General features: G+C 36.6%; 2 protein-coding genes across 3 annotated transcripts in view; one reads left to right on the plus strand and one right to left on the minus strand.

The window, feature by feature from the left end:
* Positions 1 to 6,743: 6,743 nt before the first annotated feature.
* Positions 6,744 to 18,379, minus strand: LOC144199785 (basic helix-loop-helix transcription factor scleraxis-like). The gene is made up of 3 exons (XM_077721645.1): positions 17,559 to 18,379; positions 17,231 to 17,447; positions 6,744 to 7,305 (listed from the first exon to the last, which is right to left on the minus strand). Exons 1-3 carry the CDS (start codon positions 17,945 to 17,947, stop codon positions 7,267 to 7,269), a joined length of 645 nt encoding a protein of 214 aa, XP_077577771.1. The 5' UTR covers positions 17,948 to 18,379; the 3' UTR covers positions 6,744 to 7,266.
* LOC144199784 (B-cell receptor CD22-like) overlaps positions 15,723 to 26,544 on the plus strand; it is a 33,042-nt gene continuing 22,220 nt past the window's right edge. For both annotated transcript variants that reach the window (XM_077721642.1, XM_077721643.1), the window contains exon 1: positions 15,723 to 15,803. The gene's annotated coding sequence lies outside the window, so the exon portion shown is untranslated. The remainder of the gene's footprint in view (positions 15,804 to 26,544) is intronic.

The following is a 26,544-nucleotide window of genomic DNA, read 5'->3' on the forward strand; positions in this document are numbered from 1 at the left end:
CGGGCCACCTGTCTTTGCCTCATTGTAGTTTTAGTGTTTCCTTTCATCCGGCCCTCAGCAGCACAGCTCCCACTCGGAGCAGTTAGACTCCCGCCGAGAGTGACCGCGTGTGTCAGAGTGTGTGTTTGCGTGTCGGTGTGTTTGCATAGCTCAGCTCCCAGTTGGGTTAGAAAGACGAATACTCCTAAAGGTGTATTTTCCTTTTCCTGCCCGTTTTATATCTTTGTTCTTTTTTGTTTTATTGAGACAGGTTGTGTCGAGGCAGGAAGTTGGCCATCAAGTCTACAGAGCAGGAGAGTATACCAGAGGAAACGTATGCTCTAAAGTCAACAAGGTTATGCTCTGGGAACATCCCTACTTCCAATCAATCATTAATTGATATAGCTCACTCAAGTGGGTACCATTTAAACACAAAAACAAGGACGGCTACTGATTCCCTTGGGGCCCAATCTTTTACATGTATACCAGCTGATTTACTCTTGGGCCTGCTGGTATGAGAGTTTCCCTGTTTAATCCATTATAAAATTATTTAGCAACTATTTTGAGAAAGGCTCAGTCGTTTAGAGACTTTAAATACAAATTTGAACATGTCAATGTCTTAACGGGAACTAAATGAAAAGGTAAATATTAATGATTTAATTATTATTATTACTAATCATTATTATTCATTATTAATAAAGATAACTGGTTTGGAAAATGAATAAATGAAAAACAACTGGATGCAACTCTGAGTGATCTCAATTACAATTAGTACATTTTTGTCCTTTGGGTAGATCAAGTCCTTGCAGTTTTATACTTTGGAAAATAAGGGACTAGAAACAAAGTTGAAGAGGAATTAATGCCAACATTGGGAAAAAAAGGAAAAAAAGGAAAAAAAGAACATTTTAATCATGCAATTATTAGATCACTAAATATACCATATTCAAGGAAAAGTTCCTGTCTTTCTGTTACATTTACAAAATGTGATTTTTTACAGGTTTATTGAATATGAAATTTTACTTTGAATCGTTGGCAACATTTATTAATTAACATGTTTTAACATTGTGTGCACAATCTTTAGGTAAAATGTATTTTTTGATTCACAACCACAATACTCTTAGTCAACCCAAAATGTTAACAATATTCATAAGTAGTAAAATTGAAGTTTGAGCTTTCTTAAAAAAAATCTATATGTACATTACGAAACATTTATTAGAAAGTAGGATTTTTAGGCAACTAAATGAAAAACAAATGTTACTAATTCTAATTGTGTGAGCTTAACTCCTGCACTGGTCTTGACAGTTGAGAGACACCAAATCCATTTACACTGTAAAGGCCGGATTGAGTGATCATGTTTCACTGCCATTGACAGCAATAGATGTGCAACCACATTTCCCAAAAGGATCAAAATGGATTCAATACAGCCAATGAGTCCATTGAGCTAAATCACATTCATTACAATAATGTATTCAAAAGTGGTCATTTTATTGAACTTTTTATTGAAAATGTACTGTAGCCATATGAATAAAATAATTATTGCTAGGAACTGAGTCAAACTGGTGCGCGATGTGCATTATCTATCTCATTCTATCTTTCCACAATCCTAATGAGGATAAGAAGTAAAATGAGTGGAAAGTATAAGTATAGCTTTATGGCCAGGCAACATATCTTTCTTGAGCACAACTCAATGAACATAGAGCAGATGGATTCTGCATGTTAAATTAAGACTAAGGGCTACCCATCTGTCATGACAACATTGGTAACTATTTTCACAATTTGTTACTTGAACTTTGCATTTAAAGTTGACACTCATTTATGTACATGGTAATAAAACATTGTAGTGATTAAATTAATCATTTGGGTTGACAATATTTCATTTTGTTGACTAGTGGCATGGCTAGGGTCTCTTGGGCCAGAAATATATTCAATTGTTGGGCATTACAAATAGCTTGAGGTGAAGTTCTAGTAAATCAATGATAAAAGAGTACAACAATTTCAATTTCTTCTTTTGCCTGTGGGTTGTAAATTCATACATTATTCAAAAGACTAGATGGTTTAACTACCAAGGAATCTCTTTAGAAAATCATATTTCTTCCTAGGAACAATTAAGAGTCATTTTATTGTCTGTGTAGTACCAATGCATCAAATTCAGTAAACTCCAGATGATATTTAAAAAAAAAAAAAAGATGAAACCGGATGTACAGCCCACAATTCTGCATTAAAGAGTCAATAAAATTCCTTTCCTTACCAGAGAGCATCATCATCATACGATGACCGTGTGCTCATTTGAATGGCTTTATTTTTCCACATCAATCATCTCTTTATATCGTTTCATTGTTCAGATGAACTTACCAGCATCGCTTTACTTCCTCAGCAGCCAAATTTCCATGAGGGCATCTTCTTCACAGAGCATTTTATAGTTAAGAAGCCTGCCAATTGTCCACCTCCGGTTCACCTTAGTCCAAACCCGCCCACTGAAATACGCAACAGCTGTCTACCCCTCAGCTGATGTGTTTTCACCAATGTAAAAATCAGAGATCATTTCCAAAGCTAAGCTAAATCACAGATCCTGTTAAGTGTGTATGACTGCACATTTATGCATGTGTCCATTTATTTGTGCACGGAAGTTCATCAGTTTGCAAACTTTCATGTGTATGCGTGCGTGTGTAGGCGTAAAGGGAATCTGATCTGGTCTATGTGTGGGAGGAACCACCTCTATCCCCCCCATTTTGCTGCCCAGACAGACGGCCTGTTAGAGAGATCAGACTGTCAGACCAACTGAACCAGAAGTCATTAGTACGCACTAGACATCAGCACTCTCTTTTCCTGCTACTAAATTCATATTATCTGTAGCATCGCCAGTGGCGTTGCCAGGGATTTGGGGCCCAGAGAAATAATAGCACTTTGGGCTTCACCACTTAAATACCATAAATTGAGAATACAATTAAGCAAGCATGTAAAAATAGGAATATCGAAACCGAAATATAGATGGTCGTCTTTGAGATTCTGTTTTTTTTGTTGCTTATCTACTATTAGAACTTGTATGTATTTTAATAATAAATAGATATCATAGACTAAATATGATGAATAAAAATTCTAATGTTGTCATGTTTGAATTCATTTTATTTATGTGATAGCATATTTATCATATATACCAGGGGTAGGGAACCAATGGCTCGGGAGCCCTGTGTGGCTCTTCTGATGGGTGTATATGGCTCTCCACGAACCTGTGTGGGAAAATAACAGCTGGTGAGACACCTAAGTCCCGGACGCACCAATGGGAGCATCACGCCGGCAATGGGGCGCCGGAACTATCTCTAGCGCCTTTTTAAATCATTATTTTTCTACATTAGACTCTTCTGCATGCATTCTCTCAGTGATAATCATTGATTAGCGACAGTGAAATAATGTTCTCAAAAGAATCCAGACTTTTTTTTACTTTCAAATTGGTGAAATGAAAAATAAATGCTCACATTTTCATGTATTTTTACTTTTATATTCCGAGTATGGCTCTCAAGGAATAATGTTTGAAAATATGAATTATTTATGGGTCTCTTCATCAAAAAAAGGTTCCCGAACCCTGATATATACTATTACTACTCAATAAAATCGGAAAGTCATTGGTACAGTGGGTCATAAATAAAGATAATCTGGGTTCTTCTCAGAACTCTGGATATAATAGATACAATTTCTAATTACACCCTTGGGGTGCCAACTTTTCAGTGCAATTATTCACCTTAAACCCTACAATTCAAATGGTATTGATACTAAGTCCATGAATTCCAAAGGATATTATTCAAATTATAGATACAGACATAACAACACCCAAAAATTATACTCATAATAATCAAATATCAGACAACTGCCCAATTACCTCTCATCCAAGTCCATTGCAAGTCATTTGGCGACAGTTACAAGCAAGATCCAATTTTTTCCTGTTGTGGGAAAGTCTAAATTGAGTTGAGCCACAAGGTTATATTGAGTCAAGCTGAGTCGCAATCTATTCAAGATGAATCGGGTCAAACTGAGTCACTGGGTTGTCGAACCGGGTTGCATCAAGTCACACTTTCACATGTAAAGAGAGAATAGAAATTGCTCTCAGTAGTTCTGTGACCAGGCTCCAACCATTTCAGAACACACTGAGACAGTAGATAAAGTTCAATGGACTTCTACATGGAAAAGAACACATGAACAAAAGTAACATAGGGTATTATGAGCTCCAAAATCTCTTGCACTGTTCAGATCTCTTAAAATTTGAACTTGCTGATGGTATTTTTTCTTTTTCTTCTTTCTACATCTCCCTCTTCCAACACACACGAATCAAATAATCAGGAGCATTATCAAGCTTCTCGTTTATTGCTGATGAGTTGAATATTAGGTAGATATATACATCTACATATACAGGACCAGAGTTGGTGACTCCTGTCTTAGACTCTTGTCTAGATTTAGACATGCATGAATATAGGCCAGTAAGTCTTTTTGGGGGTGGGGGGGCAGATTTTTTTTTCTGCAGGCATGTTATTTAGGTCAACCGCTATAAAATAGTTGCCATATTCTGCCAATAGAATGACCCTTTGCTAAGCAATTAGAAGAGGCCTAACATTGAGGTTTTCAAAACGAATGGTTAGCACGTCTGAGTCAGAGTTGTGGAGTTTGGGAGATTCAATTCTAAATAAACCCATTCCAAACAACAAGTTTTAGATCATTTTCAAGAGGTTTCAAATCCTTTTACATTCTATTTGTGGTTTGTTAGCTTTGTTTCCCAAATGTTTCATGTTGGGAAGAGAAAATCTCTGTCAAATGAGGATAAAAGGGAAATTTCAAGCACAATATGCTTTAATGGCATTCTTTTCCCAAGAGGATTCCACAACTATCTTTATTTTATTTTTTTGGCTGCAATCTCTACATTTTTGATGGACTCTTTTTACATTTCTCCCCAAGTTACTTTCACTTTTCTTCTATAAAATGAAACACTTGGAGGATTTCTTCCTGCATTATTATTAAATTTACGCAAATGAGCCAATAAAAATATTTTGCTATTTGAGTATTTGTTGTAGCTGTTTGACAAAGCTTAATTTAATAAACATACATTAAAAAAAGCATTTTCAGCAATATATTAGATTAGGTGTTAGTTGCAAACCACTTAATTAGATGAATATGTTACTGTACTGTTGCCAACTTGCCAATCCGTGCTTCTTTTTTTATCATTTTTTTCATTATTAGACCTTTCAGTATTGTTTTTACGTGCATATGTCATTGTTGCTTTTATTCCTATACATAGTATTGTTGCTTTTATTCCTATAAATAGTATTGTTGCTTTTATTCCTATACATAATATTGTTGCTTTTATTCCTATACATAGAATTGTTGCTTTTATTCCTATACATAGTATTGTTGCTTTTATTCCTATACATAGTATTGTTGCTTTTATTCCTATACATAGTATTGTTGCTTTCATTCCTATACATAGTATTGTTGCTTTTATTCCTGTACATAGTATTGTTGCTTTTATTCCTATTCTTAGTATTGTTGCTTTTATTCCTATACATAGTATTTTTGCTTTTATTCCTATACATAATATTGTTGCTTATATTCCTATACATAGTATTGTTGCTTTAATTCCTATACATAGTATTCTTGCTTTTATTCTTATACATATATTCTTGCTTTTATTCCTATACATAGTATTGTTGCTTTTATTCCTGTACATGGTATTGTTGCTTTTATTCCTATACATAGTATTGCTGCTTTTATTCCTATAAATAGTCTTGTTGCTCAATTAGTAGGTAAGAGTCCAATTACAAATAATACTATTAGATAGTTTATTGAAACAGCAGATTTACACTCTTATATGAGTCACTGCTTCTATTAGTTGACAGAACAGACTAACAAAAAATGCGCTGGGGAAAATAAATCTAATATTAATGTACACTATTTCCAAATGGCCCGGAAACAATATTTTGGCTAAAGGAAATATGGTAAATCTACAATGGACCGAGAGAAAGGGAGAGAAAGGGAAAAAGTTATAGATATATCGGGAGAGGGATAAATACCTGGACGGCCGGACGGATGGACGGATGGACAGATAGAAAGAAGGTAACAAAGTTTGTGATCCTACACACCCTGGAAAGTCATCACCACCAAGCCAGTGGCTCTCCAGGGAAAAGGAAGGAAGAGCCAAAGAGGAGGTGGAGAGAAAAAAGAGCATGTGGGGAGGTAAAGAAGAGGACAACAAGGGGACATAGGCAGATGTCCAAGTAGCTATACCTGCAGATTCAATTCCACCTCATCCATCCCAGCTCTTTCCCCCTCTTTTCACATTCCTCTGAGCTCGTCTTATGCTGTATCCTTGTGTTTCCCTAAGCTCTGATCTTTTTGGCCCCAAAGAGCTAAAAAAGGGGGGAAAGAGAGGATGGGTGGGGAGACCACGTTTGGTCTAAAGTGCAATGAGAGGAACCTGAAAATAAAAGTACGATTTCAGGGAAGCGCAGTCATTAAAAAAAAGGAAAGCCAGACTATTACACCATACCCTTCTATCTTTTTGTTTTTCTTTCTTTTTCCAAAATTGTTTAGATCATATTTAATATTATCCACAGCAACAAGAAGCTTTGCAAAGAGATTTCGCAAACTTAAAATACAACAAAATATGAAAGAAATGTACTACTAGATACAAAACAATTTATTTACCATCTTGAGTTATTTCTTCAGCACAACACAAAAAAAATATTTTCAGAAATAGAAAAACCACAACAAGAGTTCCAGCATGTAACCACCACATAATGCCATTAAATTTGTAAGAAAGGGCAAGGTTTTGTGCAAGTGAATCTTAATTGTTTTTTCCAAGAAATCCATATGTTAAATAACATAGTTTCATTTATGTTATGTCACATAAATATACATTTATATTACAGTTTACACAGCTTTTGATGAATACAAATTTGTCTTTCATAGGCTTGAGTGTTTTGGGATCATGTGCCAAGAGCTCCTTATATATAGTAATAACGTCCCACAATTAAAGGGTCTTCTTGGCTACTAATACGCATGTCAAACAGAGTCTTGAAATGCTGTTTTTCGAAAACCCAGAAGACAAAATAAAAAAATAACTGGAATAAAAAAGGTACTATACAAACATATCTTGTAAGGTTTCTTCCAAAAGTTGAAGATAAGTGCTTTCGTACTTGAAGCCAAGTCACAGATACGCATAACACGTCTGTTGAGTCCTCAAATTACTGTACTATTCAAAAGTAATTCATCTCTGAAGCCATCAGCTTGTCCTCCTCTTGGTTGTTAACTTCGGATGGCTGTCTTCCTGTCTCTGTCTTTATTCTGCAAGAGAAGAAAATTTCAGATTGTTGTGCACCCGAGCCAAATACACTTTGAGAACAAAGTATGTTTAAAAACACCACTTATGGGGTAAACGTTTTACATTTTTGAACAAGGTACATGTATTTTAAATACCCAAAATTCAAAGTAAACAACTTTAAAAAAAATTAAAAAAAAAAAAAATATATATATATATATATATATATATATGTATATGTATATGTATATGTATATGTATATGTATATATATATATATATATATATATATATATATATATATATATATATATATATATATATATATATATATATATATATATATATATATATATATATATATATATATATATATATATATATATATATATATATATATATATATATATATATATATATATATATATATATATATATATATATATATATATATATATATATATATATATATATATATATATATATATATATATATATATATATATATATATATGTATGTATGTATATATTCATTTCACTCTAGAATTAGTTGCCTAGTTTGTGGCCTATTTTTTTTACCCAATTACATTTAATGTAAAACAAAAGTTGGAATATATCATCTAGAGAAAATTAACAAACTGGGTCAATGAAACCATTAAACCACTTATCTGAAATGATGTCATATCAACTAGAAACATCCCTGGAATAATGTCAAATAAAGAAGTAGATCTCTTAATTTTCAGTGCTGAACGTTCTCTGGCAAGCTCATTATTTAAGTGAATTGGACGTTTATTGTTGTCAGTAGTAGGAAATGAGTTAAACATCCAGCTGCACCAAATCCTATAAATTATTTTGCTGTATTTGATGTTTGTTTATACAATATAGTGGAAAGCTTACCTCGTATTATGAAGTTATAGTTTTAACTCCAGAATTAACTCTTAAACGGGGCAGGCTTTTAATTGGATAGGATTGGTGTCTGACATCATGAGCTGGCATTTGACACAATATTTATCTGGGGTATCAGAGCAGTGCACTCTTGATTTCTTGGCTGGTGGACGACTTTCCTATCTGGCCAGGAAAATATCATCACTTTTTCACTCCCCCTTCACTTCTCGGCTACTATTTAAACTTTCAAGTAATGCCAGAGGGATTTCAGCAAACGAACTACTGAGTGAGGTTTATTGGTTTTCAAGGATGATGTGTATGTGTATGTATATATGTGCTTATATATATATATATATATATATATATATATATATATATATATATATATATATATATATATATATATATATATATATATATATATATATATATATATATATATATATATATATATATATATATATATATATATATATATATATATATATATATATATATATATATATATATATATATATATATATATATATATATATATATATATATATATATATATATATATATGTCTAAAATGCCCTTCGTATTTCTGCATCCTCACCCTCTTGCTACTGCGACAATGAAATTTCCCGTATACGGAATGAATAAAGTTATCCAATCCAATACAATACGCTAAAAAAAACACACATTTAATTTGGCTCTACATGTGGTGTCAGATTAAGAATTATCATCTCTTTCAGGTAATTTACAGATGAAAAAGAGCTCTTTCTTTTCGGTCGTAACCCCCCTTTGTTTGTCCTCTACTGACCCCCCTCTTGGATAGTCTCGACTGATCGTGTGCAACGAGCCTGCTCGCTACCCACTCATCAGCCCCAACACCTGTTCCAAATTTCCTTCCAGACAGTGAAATAGGTGTAGGTGTTTGGAGAAAAAAATCAACTGACTGACATCAACAACAGTGGATAAGTGATGGATATCAGGCCAGAATGAGGGGGTGAGATCATTGGATTTGGGCAGGAATCTGTCCTCCCACTCACTAAGTTGAGATGAATGTATTCATGTATTTGTCCAGGCAAATTAATACAGAACCTCATTTTGGATTTATATCATCTGGTTGTAAGATAGTATCTTTAATTCCCTTTCTGGATGAGAACAATTACAACCACAGAAGCTGCCACATAATAAGTCTTTTGTGTACATCGATCAACAGCAAGTCTCCAAAAAAGACTGTCTCTGAAATAGTGCGGTTATGGTTACACAATGAAACATTTGCCAAGTGAACCAGGGGAGTATTTTATAATATTAGGGTGATTAATGGATGAATGGAACATTAAAGTATATTGATGTTTAATCCAAACACAAAGTAGTAAGATTAGCTGTGTAGTTTTTGTGTCAAAAATTGCATTATGTGTGGATTATAAACTCCATACATGCTATTTTATTTGCAAACTGTAACTTATTGAAAAAAAAAAAATATATATATATATATATATATATATATATATATATATATATATATATATATATATATATATATATATATATATATATATATATATATATATATATATATATATATATATATATATATATATATATATATATATATATATATATATATATATATATATATATATATATATATATATATATATATATATATATATATATATATATATATATATATATATATATATATATATATATATATATATATATATATATATATATATATGTTGTACATGATGAAAATAGATTTTAACTTATTCAAAAGACTGAATTGTTTAGTGTAAAATATATTTGTATTATTTTTATGTTACAGTTCACATGAGGAAGTTGGAATGTAAGGAATTTATCCTTCCAGGCGTTCAACTTTAGCACATTTCAACATTCAGTTGTCACTGGCATTATTAGATTTTCAGTTAGGACGAAAGCTTAAGATCCTGTGGCACTATTTTTTTGAGTCTTTAAATAAATGCAATAAATGTCTTTCACTGATTGGCTAAGAGAAATTCACTGCGTCATAGTGAGGTGTGCAGCTCCATTTATCTTCCACTTAAGTGACCAAATAAATGGCTAAGCCTGACAAAGGATTAAATTACTTCACCTGACTTAACCAAAATGACAACATTATGGGTAGACAACAGACTGTGGGAAAGCAGGCATCCAAGTCGTCTGGCTCTCCAATTTGTACAATTATCAATTTATGTCTAACCACCATCACTTGGAAGGGTGCCACCTCAACAGTATGTGCTGAGAGACAGTGCCACAGCTGTGGGTGGGGGAGTAGGGTTTAGTCCAGCTGGGGTGTGACTCGAAACAGGGGGAGAAGGGTCGAGGGGGTCTTTAAAGCTGACTGGGTAGTCAAAACAATCTCTTGAAGACCATTTCCATCCATCTCTCTCTTTCGCCAAACACACACACACAGAGGCTTCCCTTCGGAGCCATTTGTCCAACACTAATATGATTACCTGATGACGTTTACTTTACGATATGATGATATTAGCACATTGAAGTTGAACGAACATTGCAGTAATCTAAAAGGGAAGACAACACTTACACTTATCAAAAAGATAACTGAACTTGAATATTGTTTTTCTGTAAAAAATCAACACAGGTCGTCCTTTTTTATGTGGATTTTCCATGCTCTCGGTCAATTTCCCTGTATTAAGCCTTCCTCTCAAAAGCAAGCATATAATTTAGCTCCTGGCGGCACAAAGAGGAGGAATATCTGGTTGGAAAATACAAATCATCCGTAAATCATATATGGGGATTGGTATTCAAGCATGAAATAAAAACTGCTCATATTCCTTCCTTTTAGGGAGGTTGCTATTTTACGGCAATACCTCATACAAACTGTAACTGTCCTCATAAGGGATTGTCTATTTGACAGCTGATTAGATTTAGAGGCTCACAATCAAATTGTGCAGCAAAGTGAAATGACTACCAACTAAGCCGTAGTCTGCCATTATGTGGCTTGGATACATTAGTCTTGCTTTTCACACTGGCTGTGGTTTGCAAATAAGCATCCTCATGACTTCTGAAAAACACTGGGTTTGTTTTAGGTTGCCTAATCCACCGCATGTAAACCCACAGTTTTAATAGGATGTTAAAGTAATTATTCAAAAGAAGGAGACGAGTACTCCGTGTCAGTCGCTGTCAGTCAAAATGTTGTCAAATAAAATATCTTAGATAACTTATACCGTATTTTCACGACTAAAAGGCGCACTTAAAAGTCTTAAATTTTCTCCAAACTAGACAGTGCGCCTTATAATCCAGTGCGCCTTATATATGGAAAAAAACAGAAAAACAAAAACAAAAAACCACCACTGTCGGATATTTAAAAAACCCAAACGCCTGAACTGAAACAATAGTAATAAATATGCAGATGCCATCCTAGTTTACAAAATCTTCCATCATATAGCTCCTCCCCCACTGCAAGATTTTAAACAAAGAATCGAAAACATCGACAATGGCTGGCTCTAGAGGTGACTGTGTAGTGAGTGCTTCATACCTGGAAGTCAATAGCAATTACCGTATTTTCACGACTATAAGGCGCACTTAAAAGTCTTACATGTTCTCCAAAATAGACAGTGAGCCTTATAATACAGTGCACCTTATTTATGGAAAAATGCCATTCATTGGGGGTGCGCTTTATAATGCAGTGCGCCTTATAGTCGTGAAAATACGGTAATATACCTTTCTTTTTCTTTTTTTTTTAGTTGAGCTGAATTTGACGACAAAATGATAGTTTTTCTAATAGATTTTGTTAGTTCTATGACCCGGCTTCATCTATCCCTGTTAAATTGGGGTTTAACTGCTTCCATCTGTGCCGAGAACATACCGACAGGTCCCCGCATGACGGCACAGAGTCACAAACTCTGATCAAGGCAAACCCACACGCCAGTCAGACGTGGGTAGCAATATAGTATATACGTAAATTGCCACTCCCATTTAAGCCACCTTCGATGCACATCATTAGCATCAGTTAAAATTAAAGGCAAAGTGGCAACGGCAGCAGTATCAGCAAATGAGTGTAATTTACTTCTCATCAATGACCTTGAAATGTCTACTTTCATACGCACAAGTGATGTCATCCTTTTTTTTCCACCCAAAACAGACTAATAACCAAATGACTGTAAAAACCACAGTCATTAGTTTGCTCCTAAAAGTGCTATCCATGCAGTTAGGTAGTCCCTCATAGTATGTGCTCCATTTGGTCTCCATAAAGAAGCAAAGTGGCATTCAGACAAAAAAAAAAAAGCAAACTGTCCAAACTGTAGGACAAATGGTGGGCTGATTATCCCACTGAGTCTGTGGCTATTTCTCTCCCTTGTTTTCTCTCTCTCTCTCTTTCCCTCTCCATGTCTGTTTCCACAACTTCCTGCACGCCATTAGTTAAGACGTGTTGAAAGGGCTGTCGTGATCCAGGCCTCCATAGCTGAGTAATCATATAGGGCTTTTTTGGATGTCACAAAAGAAGCAATGAACTGCCGTCTGGCTCTGGATGAAAAAAACGAGTAGACTTGCAAATGACATGGTTTTGATCAAGTCCATTTCGTACTGCACACTGTGCCCAATGGGTGCGTGCTTTGCATGTGTGTAACTATGTGTGAGAGGGTGTGAGTGTGAGCATGGAGGGATTTTTTTTTTTTTGGTTTGGGGGGTATAGAGCACTTTCCAGGCTCCTTTAACGTCACCATCAAAGGTTAACGTCAATGTGTTTCTAATAGCAGCAGCCGAATTAAACACTGGCTGTACCGGCCTCAGCGTAGGATAAATCATTTTTCAGAACAATTAGCTCATTTGTTGCTCTGCCCTCCACCGCCAATGACTTCCAGACTCTGACAGCAAGTGTATGTGTGAGCCGCGCAAGCATTTTACGTAGGCTACTAAACTTCAGGGGGGTGACACCAAATACCTTCTTGTTCACATTTGATGTGATTAATAATCGTCACCCTGATTGACCCTAAAAATTTACAAATGGACAAAACTAAATAGTCAAATTACAAGAGTTAAAATAATTGTCTGTAAATAATACTTTTTCAAAATGAATGTTAGAGCTTTTGGGGATTTTTATCCTTTAGATTTCTTGTTATATGTAGAAGATAATGAAATTACCGTTATCTGAATGAATTGGAAATATGGATATTATGCTTTAGGGGAAAATACCTGGATTGCACAGTTGGACAGATTGATGCGTTGATTATGAAATTGGAGTTTGATTCAATTGGGCTAGAAGAAGTGATGAATGTATACAGGCAATAATACAAGAAAAAAATATCATTTAACTCTTACATGAAGATGATGACATTAACTTAAAAGCTAATGTGAAATACAATGGACGGGACGGGATGCTTTCGGCCTCCAATTCCTTGGGATTTAGAATTAATTTTCCCCATGAAAAATAATTTAAATAGAAGAAATGTATTGTAACATTTCTCTGCTGTCATAGAAAAAGATTAAAAATAATTTTAACATGCTCACTGCCTTACTTTGGTTCCAAACTTTACTGCTTAAGAGAGCAAGGAGCATGAACAGTTGTACACTTATCCGGCTATTTAAGTTTTTTATTTATTTATTTTTTTTGCTGATGTGTGTATAGGGAAGTAAAAATGGAAACATGCCTTGATTTTTTTAAAACTTTCAGTTCTTTTAAAGGCTTTTCATGATTTAAATCAGGAGATTGGCACACACTATCTTCTTGTTATGTTTTTATCTACACATGGTTCCTCATTTTAAACCCTGGCATAGTTTCTTCTTTTTTTAGCATTGTTTTTAAGTATTAGAAAAAATGTATTAAACCCTATTGATAATTAAATCTTTGGTGGATTAATTATTATGAAGACAAATTTACAGTAAATGTAATGTGCAGAACCAAAAGACACTAAAGTTGTGCACTAAACTACACAATTTGACAAAGATGACTGACACTGGAAATTGGAAAATGTGATTAATTTGGCAAAGGCTAGGCATCGAAACAGCTGTGATGAAACTTAACGTTCACGCAAATGGACAAAGAGTGCACCCGAGTCTCATTTTACCTTCCCAATCATTTCCCCTCTATAATAACCCATTCCAACTCTGCTATGGAACACTTAAATAGATCCTGGATCATGCCCATCAAAGTTAACTCCTTAAATACCATATAGATTTGTGCTTCCTTCTTTCACTCCTCAATTAATGGCACAAGTACAGTTTGGCTGTTATGCGGCTTTTAAATATTTTCATTGTGGAGTTGTGGTTCAAAATGCAATTATATGGTTTCTCCGTTTATCCACACTCGTTTGTTGTACTGTAGTATGAAAGAAGAGGGCAATATATATTGGAAAATTGTGACCAAGGTCTTATTCTTGTCAGCAGAACTCCATTGCTGTAATTAGCATCATAAAACTACACGCATCGACCGTCAATGGTACAGTAGATAGTTTACATTACTATATATAAATATGCAATCATATATTTTTGGTCCCTGCTTTGCACGGTCGCTCATGTGGGAATAGGATTGATCAAATTTAGCTCTCTCTCTCTCTCTCTCAATCATTTTTTTAATTTTTTTATTTTTTTGCATCACCAAGATCAATGAATCAAAATCAAAACCCCTTTTTTTTCTATTGATGAGTCTGTAAAATTACAATTGGTTTTGTGGCCTTTTAAAGAGCCAAAGAAGAATAAACAATATCCGGCAACTTCATAGGAAAGAAAAATAATGTTGTCAATATATTAAAAAACATTCTAAATAAAATAATAGTTCTCTGATTGTGTGAAACTTTACTATAATTTTCTATTTAAAGGTTGAATATTAGATACGGTTGTATTGAGCCATATTAGATGATTTAGGCAGTAAGTAAGATAATAGTAAGAGCTTATATTTGTGTTGTCTGAATATTTTATTAAAATGGGAATTTCATTTTCACTGTAGATACAGACTCTAAAACACACTTTATTTATTAAATAACAAATATTCCTTTTAGATTAAAGTCAGAATTTGACTGTTTAATTTCAGCCTCTCAAAGTTTGATTTTAAAATTATTAAACACTATGTGATATATTTATTGTTAAAGGTGGTGCTAATACAATAAGGTACTAAAGTAAGGGGTCACCCTCCCTTTTTTATTGTTTTACTGCAGCTGTTCCTGACGGGTCACGTGGGTTACCAAAGCAAGCAGAATAACAACAACAACAACAAAAAAGGCAATACAAAAAACACTTCATGTTTTTTGTAGGCAGGCAAGCAAGCAAAAAAAAAAAAAGAACTAAAAAGCCCTTTCCATTTGTGTAGTAACCTTAAATTTATTTTGGAATATTCCTTTACTTGAGTTTAATAATATTAGGTAGCCATTCCAGTTCCCTGCATGAACACATAAACTGCCTGTCCGGCATACAAAAGGCTAATAGGAAACAGAAAAATGTGGCTGAGGCTGTGGCTCTGGAGACAGAAGTTTCAAAGCACTTTTCTACCCAGCATGCATTTCAAGGCCCATCATGCATCAGGAACAGCAGTTGACAACAGGAGATAGTATTACACTTCTCCTACTGACAGCGCTGACCTCCTTTGAGCTGATCGATATGCTGACGCAGGGGTGAGGGAATGAAAGGGGTTGGGGGAAAGCTCATGAGAGGAAAATGAAATGGAGGCGTAGGTGAGTAGTGGGCACATGTGATTTAGAGGAAACTTGAAGGAAACAGTGGAAAGTTTTAGCTCAAGTCATGTTTATGGGAATTTTAGGTGACACTCCCAAAGCTAAAATCTTAAATATTTGGAAAATAGTTTGTTTTTAATGAAGCAATGGCATCAGAAATGCAATTCCAAACTTTACTGTGCAATTAGGCAAAAGTACAAGTACAATTGAGAACCAGTAACCTGTAATGATGTTTATATATTTAATGCTTTTTCCTTAGTAGACATGGATTATGTTGTTAAATTTCAATGTATCATTTCCAATAATTGATCTTAGCATGCAAATGACGTTATTATTGTGTTTGTTTTATGGATTTTTTTCATATTGTCAACATTTGGTCAATATTGCCAGATGTTATCTAATATCTAGAGGTTTAGTGTTATAATTTGTCCTGGATTATTCTTCTCTGTATGTAACATGAGGCCAGTGGTTGGCTTGAGACAATTCATGTAGATACAAGGGGAGGGAGAGACAAACCACTGAGATTCCGGTTATTTGTCAGTGAAAGGTTCTCTGGGTTTTGACATTGAAGAAAGTATTGACTTTCACATAGTGCTAGGGCAAAGGGGGGGTCTGCCAGATGTCAGCTCTTTCCTAATAAATCCTGCTAAATGGGCAAAACCCAGATTAGAGAGGCAAAGTTCCTTGGACATCACCTCTATCACTTTCGCTCCTGATGTAAGACTGGAGTTGTATTTATTTATTCATTCATTTTCTGAACCGCTTATCCTCGCAGGGGTTGCAGGGGGTGCTGGACCCTAACTATGGGCACCAGACGAATCGATGGCAATTGCAGGGCAGAGTTGTATGTATTTCAAGTTAAATATTTTCTGCTCTCCTTTGTTAAAGTGACAGTTTTGTCCATCTTATCATCCAGTTACCATGCTGAATGAACTCAATTTCTGATACTTAGTACTGTTTCTATTATCCTAGTGTGACAGACTGGGTACAGATAACCTAATTTAAACAAGAGTAAAATGAGTTTTAACCGAGACTTTCTAGTTATCTGCTTTTTATCCACAAGCTGCTTTCATCAAACATTTTTGGACCCGTTCTAGACACCACCTTGATCCTTCAAGCCACCTGCCTTACTAATGCTAAATCCCTACAGTCCACTTATACAGCCTTTTACCCCCAAAAGCCGACATGAAAGAGTTTCAATTTTTTTTTTTATATCCCTTGAGGACAATCAGGTTTACAGACTTCGTCACTGATCTCACATCAGCTTAAATCACCAAAAAGGCCTTAAAGCATGGCTCAACTTTGTGGATTTAAAAAAAAAAAGAACTTGTAATTTCAAGTGTTGTGTTTGTTTTGACGCTCTATAAATAGTTAAGGGAAAGTGACAGTTTCAACACTAATTGATATTATTTTCTTGGAGTGCTCACCATTTTTCTCTGGTTGCTGAGACAGAACGTACAGATGTGCTTAGGCTGGCCTGATTGATCCGATCCTCGATTCGGAGAGGAGTTGACGTGGAAGAACGGGGGCGATGGAGCGTGGCAGGGCTGTCCGTCATGAAGACCCTCGCCCAGGAGCAAAACGTTCCCCAGGTGACTGATATAGCTGCTGGCCAGGCGAAGAGTCTCAATCTTTGACAGTTTCCTAGTGTTTGAATCAAAGGGACATTGATGACAATCATGAAGCAGTTCCTTAAAAACTATACAGATGCGTGAAAAATGAATTTATTTGGGGTAACGTGAAAGGTTTGCGTACCTGTCCGCAGGCTCAGTGGGGATGAGCGTGCGTAGCGCCGTGAATGCCGTGTTGACAGAATTGGTCCGATCTCGCTCGCGAGCATTGGCTGCCGTCCTCTGACGGATTTCAGTAGGGGGACATGACCCCGGGGGGCCCAGTCTCCCCAGAACGGCTTCGACTGCTGCTGCGCCCGCTCCCCCCATGCACAGCTTTCTCTTCCTGCTCATCTTGATGTGAAAGGCAGACGGGGACGACGATGACAGGCGAAAGGTCGCAGAATTGGTGGAGCGCTCTTCTGAGCCTGAACCCTCGCTGCCATTCTCGTCGTCATCTTCTGAGAGGAGAGCGATGTCACCGTACAAGAAGCGGCCTGCAGGAGACGCCGTTCGCAGCATTGCAAAAGTCATCTTAAATGCTACGAGTCAATCCCTTTAAGCCTGTTTTGACCAGGTTTGTTAAGGGAAACAATTTAGTAGATGCTTAACTGGATAACTAGTCAACCAGGTAAATGCGTTGATTTTTTTTTCTCCAACTTGTCCCTTTAACAATGGCGTGTCTCCCCCCGGTTGATGCTAAAACTGCAGTGCAACAGGTGGTTGCAGCTTCCAGGATCGTATTCTTCTCTTCACATCCCAAGAATCACTTTGTCAATATCCTCTGGAAGAAATTTACGTTATAACGATACGCTGAAGCCTCCACACGTGTGTTGTTGATTTGCTTCGAGTGACCTTGAAGTCAATTTTGCTTGCTTCAGTCCCAAGTAGAAAAATGACTCACCGCCTGTGGCAGCACTTTGTTTCTGTCTCTCCCTGTCTTTCTTTTTGCTGCTGTGCTCCACGTGTGCCTGCTGTCTGAGTGTTTCCGTCTGCCTCAGGGTTTATAGCCAGTGGGAGGGCCTAAAGACTCCCCTGCTCCTCCTCCGGAGAGGCGCTGGTCCCTTCGCTGCCGTCTAGAAGTAGGCCAGAGAGACAGGAGGCAAGGGGCAAACCATCAACAGGAGTTTGTTTTGGCTGTACACCAGAAGCTTTCAGGGGGATTCCACCTTTTCACACAAGCTGCATCGCACTAGTTGACTGTGTGGTTTTGCTGCTCAATCGTTAATATTAATATATGGAGACAATGCTTGCTTATAACTTATGTCTTCTGCTGCCATTGACAACACTAGACGCCCATTCAGCGATGAATGAGAAGGCAGTGATCATTTACTGCTGGCCCTTCTGGTCAAAATGGGCTGGATGTCTATCGGTGTCAAGGGCGGAGAGAGAGTTACGGTACAGTTTGGCACAGTTAACTGAATTTTTACTACTACAGAAGACGACAAAGTAGGGCATAAAGCATTGATGGATTTTCCTTAGAATATAGCCTTTTATGAAGAAATAAACTTTTCAAGAGTGGGCAATCTTTATTTGGAGAAAAGGGTCTTCACATTGGACTAAAAAAAATTCCTACTAACGTTTTAAAAGGCAGCATGCTGTCTAGACTTAAGCAGATGAGTGGCAAAAGTCTGCTATAGATCAAGATTTATTATAAGTATTCAAAAGTGGTCGGCGTCAACTTGTACTTAGTGTCAGTGCTGTTGTTCCTTGCTTACTTTGCTCGAAATCAATACAAAAAAACCTTGTTTTTAAAAAAATATTGTCCATCCACGTTTTTGACATCCACAGAGCTTGCTTGAGTTGTGAAGCAATCGTTTGCCATTCCCCATATCATCTTTTCCTCCCTCAGCCTCCCCCATCTGTGTTGTTTATGTCTCTGGACAGCAGCAGACTTGGCGGCCAAGAGCCGCAGTCCTGGAAGCCGGCCATCAGTCGAGGCTTGCGGCTGAAATCGGGAACTGGATAATTATCCTGCGATGGCTAGTAAAAGTGGTGATACGAGAAGACTTCTGATCTGTCTCTGTATGTACAGAGTAGCTGTATCTGCATGACTAATGATCTTCCAAAGAAAAGCATGTTAAGGACTAAATTATATAATTTAGGCACAAATAACCACATAACCGCTGTTTTTTATGACTGACTTAACACAAAAAGACAAAGTAAAGCAATCATTTTTAGTTTTTCTTGTCTTTTCATACATTTCTATGGATCAACTACAGACAGGGACTACAATCTCTCTGCTATTTAAAGGCTTTAGGATTTGATCAAATACGATTGAACAATTTATGGGTTATTACCAAGCAAGGGACTGACCTTAAGTATTTTTTCCTCATATGAATTTGTGGAGCGTGAATGTTGACAGTAGACTCTGAAGTGCACAATACTCAGTGGTCATTTGCTGAAAGCTCAAAACCCAAGTGCCATTGCTAGTATTGCCTGTTTTGTATAAATTGGCAACAGCAAGTTGCTGTTGAAAACGAACAGCACAATGAATAATCTGTCATCGTTACATAAAGTTACAGTCAGCATTCATCACTCTTGCCTCTCCACTTCCACATGTATGGATTCGATCCCCTCCGGTGCCAGACCTCATTTTTGTATCAAATGAATGACATGCTGTATGTCCATTTAATTTCCATTTTTCATTCATTCATTTTCCGTGAGGCTTATCCTCACAAGGATCAGGGAAGTTCTGGAGACTATCCCAGCCAACTATGGGCACTCTGAATCAGCGTCCAGCCAATCACAGGGCACAAAGAGACGGACAACCATTCACCCACACACTCATCTAGTAGCAATTCATAAGGTTCAACCAGACTACCACGCATTCTTGGAGATGTGGGAGGAAACCGGAGTACCCTGACAAAACCCATACGAGCCCAGTAGAACACATAAACTTCACACAGGGAGGTGCAGAGCTGCGATTAAACCCTCAACCCCAGAACTGTGAGGCTGATGCACTAATCACTCGGTCGCCATCTGGCCTTCATTACCATTAATTTATATTAAGATATTGTGGCATAGTAGCAATAGTATACAAGCAACTGTATTTAATAATAATAATCAATTGACAATTCCATTCAAATAACGTTTTTTTAGGTTTTCTAAAAACGGTTTATGCTATTTTATGACATGTATCCAGGTTATCATGGCATTAAAAAGAGTGTGGAGGGACAAGAGAATCTACAAGCACCCTCCACGACCCTTGTGAGGATAAATGATTCAGAAAATGAATGGTGTCGTTACCAATGTAGACTCTTTTTCTGTACAGCGGTAGTGTCGAAGGTGCCAAAACATTTCATATATGTGAACTTTCAGGACTATTGAAATCATTAGAGGTTATGCCTATTATAGCCAGATCTTTTCATCACTGTGGAACCAATCAAGAGTTGAAGTGGTGTTCATAACCTCAACGGCCCACGTTAGAGTGGGCGAGGGCAATAAAACACTGAGATATTTGGCAAGTCTGTTTCAGACGTAGTGGTCCATCATTACTTCCTCTGATTTGCATCTCACATGTGTGGGTCTGATCTCACACAGTATCCAATTCTCCCTGAATTGATGCCTTCAGGCCAGAAAACATAATGCAGACATAGGGGCTTTTCATAACCACACGTGGCAGCATTTTACAAAAGAATGTACCAAGATTAAATAATTTGATTTACAGCTCAGTAATTGTGACATTTGCATAAAATGACATGACAGGGTGAACCAAGGTCACCATTAGTATGCCTGGATGTCATACTATGTGGTGTATATTTTAGAATTTTGGGCAAATACTTGAAGTTTGTGTTCTCCTTTTTCAAATGAGGGATACATTTTGGTGCATTTCTCTGAATCAATCTACAGTTGTTCATGCAGAGCATGTAGTGTGTACACTGAATTTAATGACAATCTTTAAATTCATTGTGCAAAGTGCTCATTCTCTATGTAAAATGATTTATATATGCCTTATTTTGACAAACAGAAGGCATACTTCCATTCCATTTCATTATCTATTTATGTCAGATATGTTCAAAAATCTCCCTTAAAGAAAACACGTTTTTATGCATTTCGCATGCCAGAGAAGTAATTATTTAATTATCTAAGCACTTTTGTATTTCCTATCCTCTCTTAGGTTATAGGCATGCTTTATACATCTGACTTTGTCAAAACAAAAGATACAGACAGTCAGCAAACAACCAGTTATTTCTATTGGCAATTTAGAGACTTCAATGAACCCCCCATTAATGTTTTAGATGGTGGAAGGAAACTCACAACATTTTATCGCATTGATTGTTTTTATCATGACTGACTGATTAAAGAGGGTATTTAAAGTTTTTTTTTCACCTATATAAAAAAAATCTAGTTTTAGATTGCAAATGTTTAAATCAACAGCAACCCAGCAAATGAGTGGCTAGCGCATCGGCCTTACTGTTTTGGGGTCCTGGGATCGAATCCAGATTGGTCCTCCTGCGTGGAGTTTGCATGTTCTCCCTCGGCCTGTGTGGCTTTTCTCTGGGTACTCTGTTTTCCACCCACATTGCAAAAACTTTTTGGACACTCTAAATTGCCCCTACGTATGACTGTGAGTGTTAATATTTGTCGGTCTCCTTGTGCCCTTATTCAGGCTGGCCCCTGCCACTGGCCCTAAGTCAGCTAGAATAGGCTCCAGCACCCCCCACGACCCTTGTGAGGATAAGTGGTTTTGAAAATGGATCATTGTTTAAATCACAGCTCTGCACAGCATCTCTTAAGTGTTCCATATCATTGTCAAAACAGCCTTTTATTGTGCAGGTGTACATAGTGTTGTGGCAGCCTGGACACTAAACACATAAGTGCTGAGTTCCTTAAGTAATACTAAATTAGTGTGACTGCTCCTTGTCTCTATACAGTCACCAAATGATGCAAACATTGTCAACTTAAAATATGACTAAATGCCTTTTAAGGATGCACGCAAAAGTATAGAGGATAACACAAAAACAATAACATCCAGGGCTCTTTTCGCTTCACATGAAGGGAGCTCGGAGAATGATAAAAAAAAACTTTTTTTCCAAACATACATTAAAACCATATGATTACATCCCTAAAATAATAATCCTACTTTATATATCTCGGGGTAACCCCCTTGAAAGACTCATGCGGCAGCAGCACAGTAGTAGAAAACCATCTGAGAATCATTAGCCTCCTCTCTCTCCTCCTCTTGCTTGATACTCTTTTCGCAGCTCAGACGTATTATTCATTAGTCTGATGAAAAACACCCACCAACACAGCCTTCTCTTATACACACGCCACAATCTCCCCCGCAGTCTGAGCCCAACTGAAAAGTTCTGGTGTGGGACCTGTCGGAACTCGGAAGCAAGGTCTGGACCCAACGCAATGCCATAAGAGCATACGTCTGGAGGGTAAAAGAGTCTCCAAGGAAGTGAGCAATATATCGCAGTCCTTGGACACTCGTTTTTAGCTTGAAAGTGACAGCAGCCAGAAAAAAGGAGGAGGGAGGGGGGAGCAAAGAAGATTCGGGACTTGTTATGGTGCCGCTCAGTAGACGTCTGGGGAGGGTCATTACCAAAAGTCCTAAAGCATCTGTCTACTTTCCATAGCGGGCACTGCAGCAGGAGGAAGATTATGAGAAGGAAAGGAAAAAGGGAGAAAGAGATGGGAAGACAGAGGAAGAAAAGTGGCATGGAAGGGAAGGAAATGAAAAGAGGGAGGTAAAGAAAACCAAAGGGGAGAAAGTTGGCTGCCAAAACTCTAGACTTGATGGGATTTTACATGGGGAAAAATGGCCGGAAGAGCACCCCTCCTTCTCTCCTTAACCTGAACCCCCACCACCACCAGCACTCGCCCCATTTTCAGCCTCAGCTCCAGCCACACTCTACTGCTTCCCCCTAGAGAGGCCGACTCTACAGCTGGCCTTATTAAAGCGAAAGAGTCAGAGAGACAGAAAAAAAAGAGGCACAAGGAAAGAGAGGTCACACAACTGGAAGACATCAGTTGAAACCGTGCTCGCTCTTTTAGCTTTTTCCGTTCATATCCCTTTTTATGATGGAGTGATAGAGTTTCTCACAAACACGCTGGTGGTGCACTGGGTTCAAGCACGTAATAAAAAAAACTATTGTTTGATTGTTATTGTCGCCTTGCTGTAAAAAAAATGGCACAATTGCTGCTAAATGAAAGTCTGGGTGACTTTTATTTGCTTTTGCTTGAAAGGCTGTCATTTTATATTTGTAGATGTCTCTTTTATCCCCTTGAGTCTTGCAAGATTTGCAAATAATTGGAGCGTAAAAGAAACTTAGAATGGAAGTCTGTTTCTAATCTGTTTGCTGGTGTTCATTTACAATTTGTTGCAGCTTGTCTACGTTTAGTTCTGCATGGTGACTTGCCGGGAAGTTTTGCCGTCACACATACGGAGACACACATTTGCACTTCGGCAAGGGGCAAGCAGAAGCTACCGGCTACTGATCTGCTCAGATACGGCTAATAAGATTTACTACAACTCATGACTAAAGTAAGACTTTGTCTGCAATTTTCATCTGATAGTTCGATTCCCGTTCGGTGGCTGTGTGATTGTAAGAGCATACCTGTCAACTTGTACGTTTTATACGTATTTTATACGTTTTTTTACCATTTCAAGTCATGTACGCCGTACACCGACTTTTGTACGGGGATTTTTTTTTTTTAAATTGCCAATATTTATGAAAACCGATCTCAACAGGACCGTTTTGGCTAAAATCCAGATAGTCTCGAAGGCTGGTAGCCAACGACGCTACTGTCATCGAAATGTATGTATTTTATTAGCAGTGCGTATGGCAATACCGATAAAGGGTGACATGCGCATGCATAGATATACATAGAGTAAATATCGTGGAAGCCAGCATATCAAAAGATCAAAAGCACCCTGCGACCTTTGATAAGCGCTTCTTGAAAATGGATGAATAGTAGCAGAATTTTTCTGTTGAAAGGTTTGCAATTGGTTTTTATTTCCAAACAAGAGTAAAGTCCAGTTCTTGGTGAAAGGATCTGGACATCTGTAGTATATCTTGAGCTGGAATTATATATTGCTGCCAAGATAATTTGTGATTGGCAGGTTTAGTTAGGGTGTATCTTTTCTGAAGTATATTAGAAATAATAAGAAAGAATATTGATTAATCGATGTTTATTTCCAATGAACACACATTACTTGTATAATTGCAATCATGCAATTCATTTGGACAAATGTAATGTACGTAATGTAAAAAGTATTTCAAAATATAGCTCAATTTGCTTAAAATGGATGAGTAATGTATCTGGCATGGTAGTAATTGATTTGATTGGCTAAAATGGTCCTGGCATTTAAAAGCAATTGAATCTATTTCCTCGAAACATTGAGTTTTATTGACATTTTTCTCTATTATTAAACCATGTACATTTTTAATTCAGTTTTCTAATTTAAATTGTTAAACTAGATTCATTCGGCTGCAATGCACATGATCCAAACCTTCCATTTATTTTCCAAATATACTCGGGATTATCTATTCAAGCTTCCAAACATTATGAAATAGGCTAAGAAACACAATAACTACAAAGACACCCAGGAGAGCACAAACCTCAGCCAAGTTTGAACTGTAAATAAAAATATAAGAAAAACTAGTCAGATTTATTAGTACTTACTTTTTGTCCATATGTTACCATTTCCCTATCTTACAGATTTTATGCACCAGTTTTGGGTTGGAGGAATGCAAAAAATGGGAAAGGAGACGCAATTCATCTTATTTGAGAAAAACATTCTATTCATTTTTTTAACAATTTTTTTTCTAATCTGATTTCAGAATAAACTAATAAAAAATGGGACAGTGGTGAGTTACATGGAGACATCTCTGTTCAAAAGTAAGACATGATCTGGGTTTTAATATTTGGAGATATTTTACAACCTGACGTGTATATTCAAGAACATGTTTAAAAAAAACAGAAGAAGACAGGATTAGTCACAGCTTTTTGATGTCATTAGCTTGTTGAATTTAGACAAATGAGAACAAATGTAACTGATATCAAATCAAGTAAAGTTTTTTCTGCCTTGATTTAACAATGACATCAATGCTGCAAGCTTGATTCCAGTATAAGATGCTAAGCAAGTGCTTTGAGTCATTTTAAGGTGATATGTGTGGTTTTTTTTTCCCTCCACCTTAGCTTCTCACTATGACACTCTAAAAGTCTCTTTGTTGCTTTATATTTTTCATCTCCCTTCATGTGCCACCCTCTCCATTTAACAGCGTACCCACTTGGGCTCATACAGGCGGTAGGCCAGTAGTTTCCAGTCCCTCACGTCAATGGAAATGGGAAGTTTGTTCCGGGGGCGTGCTTCTAATTGTCCCTTTACCTTGCTTCTTCACGAAAAAAATCAAATATCATTTGTAGAATCAGTCCTGATAAAGTTATGACATGATTGGAACATTTTCCAAAGTTTTGGGACACTAGTAGTTGTCTTCAGAAAATCCCTTGCTGTAATCGCTGCCTGCTTTAAATGCCAAGCAGTTCACATTACTGAACCATAAAGAGAATGACAGAAGTGGTACAGGCCTTTTCCAAGGAACTAGAGATGACAACATTTATTATAAGTTTATTGTTGTTCCTGTGTAGCAATAAGTGACTTCTAAAAATAAGGGGTTTTCACATTGTATTATCCTTATAACTTGTTTTGGGAATAAAACCATATTTAGTTTACTGAAAAGCAGTGTTAACTAACTGGCAACCATGGTCCTTGTGTGGAACCAATTTTAAGTTGTGCAGACATTTTAGGCTTTACAGTGAAAAGTTCAGAGTGAAATATGAGTTACGCTTTTCTGATTGATCTTTACCAGATCCACATTTCAACCGGTAAACACAAATTCAATCAATCATGGTAGAAAGCTAAGAACTGTTTTTTTGTCTCTTGTTGAATAGTTCAACCAGTTGCGATCAATTCCACGCACAGAAAATAACAGGTAGGTTTAATTGCTGGTTTGAGAGTTGCTCCAATGTTTAAGAAATCAATTAGAAACACATTTTATATTTATAAGGACATTAAAAATGAACCTATAACACATTACAAAACAGTCATTATTATCTTTATTAATTCAAAATCTGAATTTACAAGGCAAATCTGTCCCAGAACTAGAAAAAAGTTGCTT

This window comes from Stigmatopora nigra, chromosome 7 (genome assembly GCF_051989575.1).
Source record: "Stigmatopora nigra isolate UIUO_SnigA chromosome 7, RoL_Snig_1.1, whole genome shotgun sequence".
Classification (NCBI taxonomy): Eukaryota; Metazoa; Chordata; class Actinopteri; order Syngnathiformes; family Syngnathidae; genus Stigmatopora; species Stigmatopora nigra.